The sequence below is a fragment of the Talaromyces stipitatus genome, genomic scaffold, assembly GCF_000003125.1.
Source record: "Talaromyces stipitatus ATCC 10500 scf_1105507295541 genomic scaffold, whole genome shotgun sequence".
Classification (NCBI taxonomy): domain Eukaryota; kingdom Fungi; phylum Ascomycota; class Eurotiomycetes; order Eurotiales; family Trichocomaceae; genus Talaromyces; species Talaromyces stipitatus.
In genome coordinates, this window is record NW_002990115.1 from 4,231,870 (window position 1) to 4,240,346 (window position 8,477).

The 8,477-nt window shown below is 45.5% G+C and overlaps 2 protein-coding genes across 2 annotated transcripts, besides 5 other annotated features; both read left to right on the forward strand.

The window, feature by feature from the left end:
• Window positions 1–706: 706 nt before the first annotated feature.
• Window positions 707–1,006: a mobile genetic element.
• A 966-nt stretch (window positions 1,007–1,972) lies between these two features.
• Window positions 1,973–2,003: a microsatellite.
• Window positions 2,004–3,039: 1,036 nt separating this feature from the next.
• Window positions 3,040–3,060: a microsatellite.
• A 1,518-nt stretch (window positions 3,061–4,578) lies between these two features.
• On the forward strand, window positions 4,579–6,695 carry TSTA_038930 (MFS monosaccharide transporter, putative). The gene is made up of 3 exons (XM_002481077.1): window positions 4,579–4,847; window positions 4,907–5,270; window positions 5,357–6,695. Exons 1-3 carry the CDS (start codon window positions 4,631–4,633, stop codon window positions 6,426–6,428), a joined length of 1,653 nt encoding a protein of 550 aa, XP_002481122.1. The 5' UTR covers window positions 4,579–4,630; the 3' UTR covers window positions 6,429–6,695.
• Window positions 6,632–6,654: a microsatellite.
• Window positions 6,696–7,114: 419 nt separating the features above from the next.
• Window positions 7,115–7,135: a sequence feature (AT_rich).
• Window positions 7,136–7,472: 337 nt separating this feature from the next.
• Window positions 7,473–8,229, forward strand: TSTA_038940 (uncharacterized protein; the record flags this gene model as incomplete). Its single annotated transcript, XM_002481078.1, has 2 exons — window positions 7,473–7,917; window positions 8,060–8,229. The coding sequence occupies 2 exons, from the start codon at window positions 7,473–7,475 to the stop codon at window positions 8,227–8,229; spliced, it is 615 nt and encodes a 204-aa protein (XP_002481123.1).
• Window positions 8,230–8,477: the final 248 nt, after the last annotated feature.

Consider the following 8,477-nt stretch of genomic DNA (forward strand, 5'->3'; position numbering starts at 1 on the left):
TATTCATATAGATATAAATCAATTGCTCCGCGGTCATACGGTTTCGGAAAGCATTGAGTTGAACATTTTGAGCAGAGAAAGCACGTTCTGAGGATGTCGATGTGGCTGTTGTATGAAAAAAGGCGTAGAGCGAGTGTTACAAGTTCTTTTGTGACAGGGGCAGTAGATAGCTAGTATAGTAAATTCTACTAGATATGTAATTTCAAACTTACCTGGCACATCCAGAAATTTTTGGGTTCATTTTCGAACCTCCAACACATTGCTTTGTAAAAAACACCACTCTCGGCCCGAAATTGACAGAAGTGTAGTATTGCTTGATTAGGATCTTTCTTGCAATACTGAATAACTCTATAAACCTTCTCGATTTCTAGGCAGTTCATATTATAACTTCGCGTTGTAGGATTCAAAAAATAAGCTGCCCAATGAACATCTTGAACCTGTCGAGTCCGTTCTGCAAATTTCTTCTCAAATAGAAGCTGTATATCGGAGCCAAAAGATGTAGTTGCAATATATCGACGTAGATGAAGTTCAATAGATATCCATCTCCCACCACCACCACCACCAATAACAACAACAACAACAAGACCTGCATGGGATGTTGTTGCTTCAGAAGCTTTGATTGCTTCGTTTACTTGTTTATGATATCAAGAAGAAGCGTTATTCCATCTCAGAAATCCGTAGAGCGAATAATATCTCAAATCGCAAATTCACATATGTTTTCTCGAACATATTCGGCAAGTGCTCTCTCGTTCTTTTTGAGGCTTTCCAGCATAATATATTGAGTTCCCCAGCGTGTAGAAATAGAACCGATAAAAGCCCTTTCCTGGTCACCATCTTTGGTTTGAATATTCTGGAGGATGGCTAGTTGTAATGGCGCTGAGTTGAAATATGATACAATCGATTGTGCTTGTTTAAATATATCCTTTATATGTGGCATAGCAAGAAGATCTTTTATAATTAATTGCAATCCATGAGAATCGCAGCCAATCATAAAAAACAAACCCTCGTCTTTTGACTTTGAAGAAGCAGATCCCACACTGCCTGCATTGTAGCGCAAGTATCCGTTGTAATCGAGTTAATCCGTGCGAAGTTGCCGTCAACGGGTTCTTTAATCGAGAGAATAAAATATGTAATTCTATTGAGGACTTACCTGGTTTATAACCCATTCCGTAGTATGAACAGCATTTGCACTCTGTTTTCCTATATCGTTGGAAGTAATAACGACTTTTCGGAATCAGATACTGATAAATTCATTATCCGGCGTTTGCGAATATCTGTACTCTCATCAGCAGTCTAGATACTCACTTTGTGCAAGATGCTTCATGACAGCGTTCTGAACAAGGGAATAGCATTGTGGGAGGATTTCTGTAGTAAGCTTTTCGGAAGAAGGTATTTCAAATTGCGGATTGAGAGCAGTGAACAATGCTCTCATATCATCAATTTCAAACATAGAACAAGGACGAGCACTGCTAAAAACTGCGAATTCAACGAGCAAGTCGAGATCTTCCTGGGATTTGACGTTTCTTGGAGAAATTGCACTCATATCGTAAAGGGCTTGCTGGCTGTATTCCCCTGTGCTTTTCCTACGCTGTTGTATAACAGCTTCCGGGAGATTCTTCAGAAATCTTTTACAGGCATTTAGATGCCATTTTTGACGAGAAGAATGCTCGGCTTTATTCCAACCTTTGGCAATATTTGCACCTGAGCTTTTTCTGGTGTTGTAAGGAGGATATTAATGAAAGGCACGTTGAAAACACGTCTTTGGTGAAGTTATTCTGGCCCCGGATGCCCTCGATTTGCTGGAATATCATTAATTGCGGCAAACGAACCTACCTGTCCTCCAGAAGTGCATTTATATCAGTTAGTCTGATTATTGGAAGCAAATCCGCCAAATCCGCCAAATCCGCCATTTTTGGGGGTAATCCTATACAGAATAGCCAGAAAGTGCCACGTTGACATACTGAGCTTCAAAATATATATATATATATATTTGCATATGTATACTCTCTGTGTTTACCTCTGGTTGCCATGGATTCTCCAGGGTGGGGCTTCCGTACAATGCTATTGGCTCTTCTGCTTATCCCAGCGATATGATTGGTCGTCTGGTGCTATAGACTGCCTCCAAAAAGGATGAATATCCGTTAATGGAATAGGATGATTTTCCTTTAGTAACCGTGCGATTCGGTGGGCGCATGGAAGGCCCATTGTCCTAGTGAAGCTGTTAGAGCACTCTGGTAAAGGGCAAGGGGTGTAGCTCTCCTTGCTATATTAACTTGATTGTGGACAAGATTAATTGCGTAGTGTGATGCTCTCCGGTTAATCGGCGAGTACAGAAAGGATTGGCAGAATACAAGGCTGTTTATGAGATTACATAACGACTAATATTGGTAGTTAAGTTAATCAGTTGTGGTGCGGTTAGTGAAAATCTGTGGTGTCCTTAACAATTCCGCGTCCCGGCGCTGCCACGCTGCCACGCTGCCACACTGTACACTATCTACATAGATTTGCTAGGTGTTTTCTCATTTTCTCAGTCTCACAATTTTTTTTTCCCCTCCTTTTCTCTGCGGAGAGTACTGTCGACGTCTGCTTACAAATCTCCCAACTCACGTGCGAGTCGAGCCAAACTAGTCAAGAAGCTATCATGCGAGTTAGCTCATGATTTAGTCGGCCATTAACAAGTCAATTAAGGGGCGAGCAGGCTTCTCCAGTCTCCAGATCACACAGTCATGAATTTATGAATAAGGCAGTTAACAGCGGGCAAGGAATCCCCAAGATACTCCGTACTATGTACATACGTAGGAGTGGCCCTTGCGTATAAATACTATAGTAGACGAAACACGCACTGATTGGTTATATGAGAGCCTCATTGGTTACGACTTCCATAACATAACTAGTTAACTAGTTCGGCTCGCCTCACTTCGCTAGCTACCAGGCTCGGCACTTCAACCCGTTTACAGAAGAAGAAAGTGAGCCGATCCAAACCGGCACACCGAAAAGACATCCCGATTTCTCTTCTGTCCCGATCCCCACTTGCCGTGCACCAACCAACCAACCAACCAATGCCGATGGGATGCCGAGTCGGGAAAACTCTTCACGCTGTGGTTGTGTTGTGTGATGTCTCCTTCATTGCTACAACGGTGCTGCAATTAATTATAGGAGTCTGGATACAACAAGTATCTAGGTACTGTCAACGTGGCGTAGGCGCGTAGAATCTTGTGATGTTTTTTTCTTGTTTTGATGTAGACAGACAATCGTATATCAATTGATCATAGTCACCTGTTGACTGCGTCAAGAGTCAAGAGTCAAGACTCGAGTCCGCCGGGAGATCTTGACCGACTGCTGTATACGGCGATAGTCTGGGCCGAGAATGGATCACGACTTTTCTAGAAAGAGTCAAGCTTCCACATTTATGTTTCACCAGCTCGTCATCCGTTTTTACCCGCATTGCAGAGGACCACTGCATGGATTGGATTGTTCATTAATATTTTCAGTATACGTCGTATACAGTACGGAGCAGTCTAACTACGACATGAGATGCTGTCGTGCAGGTCGACGTGGTAAATCCGATAAATACCCACGGGGTGTAAGCAGGTGTAAGCAGACGTGTCACAGTCAGGCCACTGTGCAGCCCGTCCTGTCTAGGCCCGAGCAGAGTAAGCAGAGTCTTCACCGGTGGGATCGGTGGATCATGGCTTAGGGCAGACCCACATATTCAGGGCTTGAAATCTCACTGCAGCCACCAAAGTCTGTTTTTGCAACGCTGAGCATGGACGATAGTTTGATTTCACGGCGTCGCTACAGTTATGTATTCTCGCAGCCATGTATTCTGGAGGTGGAAAAGGAATGTAGGCTCACCATGACTTGTAGATACCTAGAGCAAGGACTCCTACATAGTGCGTGAATGATGAAATCCAGCATCTGGCCAATCACAGAGCTGGCGTCCGGCTATCTATCCGGACCCGCTAATTCCCCCATGCGGAATGGTTCCTGGCACGCTGATCCGAATGCTTGCATCTTTTTCGTCTGTTCTTCGGCTTCTCCAAGAAGATCGAGTACGGTACATTGTAGTGTATGGAATGTAGAACCCGGCATACCGAGACTGTCTTCATGTCGCTGTTCTGGCGATCAGTATGACCAGTATGATCAGTATAACCAGTATAACCAGTATAAACAAAGATTGGACTCGGCATCGGCACTGTTGTCAGACAATCCATGACGTGACGGTTTATGCACTCGTATGATGCTACAGACTACGTAGAGATTCTACTAGAGATTCTACTAGAGATTCTACTAGAGAGAAACAACAGAAACCACAGAGAAGGTCAGGAAGTAAAAAAAAAGTGGCGAGGGTCCACCACCAAGAAGGGAAAGATCAAGTTGGCAAGGACGAAAGAAAGGCCACCCCCCGAACTGGGAAGCCATCTCATTCGATCCTCCCTCCATATTTCATATCCCACATCCGGGCCCCCGTTTTGTTCTGACCATGTCCCGCGTGATCATTCTCCATTTTTTCTAGTGTGGATTTTTCAGTATAAAGGTCGTGGTGTTTCTTGCTGCCGTCGATACTTTTTCTTCCTCACTCATCGTTCAACTCACCCTCATACGAATACATTCAATCCAATTGTAGACAATGACTGTCTCTCAATTCTTAAACAAACTCAAACCCAAGGCCGAACAGGCCGAGCATTCGGAGAATGCCATGCCCTCGGCAACGACTTCTGGCAATGCTTCTCTGGCCGAGAAGAACGCCCACTATGATGACAGCAAAGTGCCCTACTTGACCTGGCGGTCATTCATCCTGGGTATCATTGCTTCCATGGGTGGCTTCATTTTCGGTTACTCTACCGGTTTGTCCTTTTCTAGTGCTCTCTGGGACTCTTGAGGGTCTTGGCTAATGGAGAGACAGGGCAAATCTCTGGTTTCGAAACCATGCACGACTTCCAAGTACGCTTTGCTCAGCACAACGATAACGGCTACTACTTCAGCAATGTCCGGTCCGGCCTGATTGTCGGTCTCATGTCCATCGGAACCATGATTGGTGCCCTCGCCGCCAGTCCCCTTGCAGATCGCTTCGGAAGAAAACCCTCGATCACTTTCTGGTGTATTATCCACATTGTCGGTATGATTGTGCAGATTGCTACCACCAACAAGTGGTATCAAGTCGCTGTTGGTCGTCTGGTCGCCGGTCTGGGTGTGGGTGCTCTTTCCAGTCTTGTGCCCATGTACCAGTCTGAATCTGCCCCTCGCCATGTCCGTGGTGCCATGGTCAGGTATGTTTTTTTTTTTTTTTCTCTCTTTTCCCCTCTCCCCTTTTTGTCCATCTGGTCATAAGTTGCATTTGCTGATCAGAAAATAGTGCCTTCCAATTGTTCGTGGCTTTCGGTATCTTCATCGCCGCCTGCATCAACTACGGCACTGAGAGCATCCACTCCACTGCTGCATGGCGTATCACCATGGGCATCGGTTTCGCCTGGCCCTTAATTCTCGGTATCGGTATCCTTTTCTTGCCCGAATCTCCTCGTTATGCCTACCGCATGGGCCGTATCGAAGAAGCCAAACACACCATGATCAAACTCTACGGTGTCCCCGACAACCACCGCCTGGTCGCTGAAGAAATCCAAGACATGAAGGAAAAGCTTGATGAAGAACACGCTGCTGGCAAAGCTGGAATTTTTGAGATTTTCACTGGTCCCCGCATGCTCTACCGTACGATGCTCGGCGTTGTCCTGCAATCCCTGCAGCAGCTCACCGGTGCCAACTTTATCTTTTACTACGGAAACACCATTTTCACCTCGACTGGTTTGAACAACAGCTACGTTACTCAGATGATTCTCACTGGCGTCAACTTTGGCGTTACCATTATTGGTCTCTACATTGTCGAGCATTACGGTCGTCGCAAGTCCCTTATCGGCGGTGCCCTCTGGATGTTCGTCTGCTTCATGATCTTCGCTACTGTTGGTCACTACTCTCTCGACCGCGCCAACCCTCCCAACACCCCGAAGGCCGGCACCACCTTGATTGTGTTTACCTGCTTCTTCATTGTCGGCTTCGCAACCACCTGGGGACCCATCGTCTGGGCAATCTGCGGTGAACTCTACCCTGCCCGTTACCGCGCTACTTGCATTGGAATCGCAACTGCATCCAACTGGACCTGGAACTTCTTGATCTCCTTCTTCACCCCTTTCATCTCGGGTGCCATTGACTTCCAGTACGGCTACATCTTTGCCTGCTGCTGCTTTGCCGCTGCATTGGTTGTATACTTCTTCGTGTGCGAAACTCAGGGTCGTACCCTTGAGGAAGTCGATACCATGTATATCCAGCATGTCAAGCCATGGAAGAGTTCCAGCTGGGTTGCGCCCGAGCATATTCATCGAGCTGCGGCTGAAGAGCCTGAAGATAAGGCTGTTGGTGGACTTACCTCCGCCTAATTCTGTTCTATTGTTTTAATTGGTTTTTTCGATGTGATGACTGTTTGTTTGGGACCAAAAAAAACGTGGCTTGTATGATACGATTCCGCATTGTTTATTGTTGTTGTTGAAGTCATGATGCATCAGGTGCGGGCATTTGCTTTTGTTTTTTTCATTTTTTTTTTGTTCTCGTCCTTTTGATGAAAGCAAGTCTCTTCTCATGAACATACATATATACATACATACAGAATAAGTGTTGGAAGCTGGGGGATATTAATAGGTCAATCGATTGTTTTTATATTATTATATTACTACATCCGATTAGTCGAGTTAGGGCTTGATGAAGGCTGCACAGTGTGTATGGGCTATGATTATGACGCAAGGATCAGCACTGCCTCATTTCGATGTTACATAGGCTTTAAGAGGATATGGTTTTTTTTCTCTGTAGACAAGCTGTTTTTTGCTCGCTTCGTTTGAGAGACTTACGTATTCTATATAAGTATAAATGTGTACGATTACCTAAATAGATATGGCGCATGTGACATGACACTGCTTATGTCAATTGTTCGAACATCAACGTTTTGGTGTTTCTGTAGCGAGGTGCATTGTCTCCCAAGGTTGTTCGGGTACTTAGGGTTACGGTATGGTGGAGAAAGAGTCTTGTACCGAATAAATCCATAACATCAGACACAGCAATCTACAAAGTGTTTATATATAATTATATTTATCACCTTAGTTAACTAGTATCTAAATCATCTAGATAGTCTTACAGATACATGTGGCTGCCGTTGATCGTCAGTTTTGACGTCAGGTCTGTGCTCCGACGTCATGCCTTTCACGATCATACCGAGTATCTCGAGCTTATAGTCTGATATGACTCTGGGGAGATTCTGAAGATACGTGTATATTAAGTCCTAAAATCTCCGATTCTCCATCCACTCCAGAAATTATTCTTTCTCGGTACAGGAACAACTGAGAACCAAGTCAAGACATCGGCCTTTGCCAAGACTTTCCTAAATAGGAGATTTATCATCCTCATCTTTCTGTCTATAACCGCAAGTCAAAATGCCGCTCTTCCATCACGACAAAGCAACCGCCTCATCTTCTTCGACATCTCGTCACTCTCGCCGCGATACCTCCCCTATCCCGCCAGCAACTGAATCCCGTCGCACCGGCCTTTTCGGGTCCAGACATACTACATCCCCATCCCCACGATCCTCGACCTCTACCACCAGCAGCCCCAACAACATCAAACACTCTACCAGTCTCCTCCACCGCAACCGTGATCACCGAGAAGACCCAAGCATAACCCACGCCCGCGAACAAGTCGTCCTCGCCGAAACAGCCGAAAAAGAAGCTGATCGCGCCCTCGTCGCCGCCCGACAGGCTGTCCGTGAGGCACGCGAACATGTGAAACGGTTAGAAGAGGAAGCACGGGAAGAAGCGAGGTTGGCGAGGATTAAGCAGGATCAGGCAAAGAGTATTTCGAAGAGGGGGAAGCCGTTGGGACGTATGTATCCTTTTCTTCCCGCCCCTTTTTCCTCCTGATTGAGATGGTTGGCTGATGAGGTCGGTAGGGTTTGGGAATTAGAAATTTTCTGGTTAGAAGTAGAAGATGATGGATTTCTGTCCTTTTTTTTCTTCCCTCAAAGTGACTTATACCACAGTCACCACCACTGCTTTAACCGCCGTGACCTCGATCGTCCACCAGACGATCCTCACCACCATCATAGCCACCGTGACAAACCGACCACCACACCCACCTGCCAACCCACAGAACGAATCAAGTCTGTTGGTGGAATGTCTCCATCCAAGCCTATGATATTCTGGTCTACATGGTGTCTCGTGGGCGTACAGATCACTCGAGGGTATATCAATATCGTCGTCCGTACGCCACATCTTCTGGGATGAAAGGTGCGGGAACCCTAACAAGAAGATATCATTCGATTTCTGACCTCGAAGTTCCGCAAGTATTTCTCTAATTTCTAAATAACTATAAGCAATTATCGTTTGGAAAAACCCCATTATTGTTTGCTTTATCTATCTTTCCTTCAGCTGTTTGAAAACCAT

What these genes read in the sequence shown, in the direction of transcription:
- TSTA_038930 (XM_002481077.1), top strand. Translation starts at nt 4,631, where the DNA reads ATGACTGTCTCTCAATTCTTAAACAAACTCAAACCCAAGGCCGAACAG. An exon ending in CATTTTCGGTTACTCTACCG is followed by an intron (nt 4,848 to 4,906) that starts GTTTGTCCTTTT and finishes ATGGAGAGACAG; the next exon opens with GGCAAATCTCTGGTTTCGAA. An exon ending in GTCCGTGGTGCCATGGTCAG is followed by an intron (nt 5,271 to 5,356) that starts GTATGTTTTTTT and finishes ATCAGAAAATAG; the next exon opens with TGCCTTCCAATTGTTCGTGG.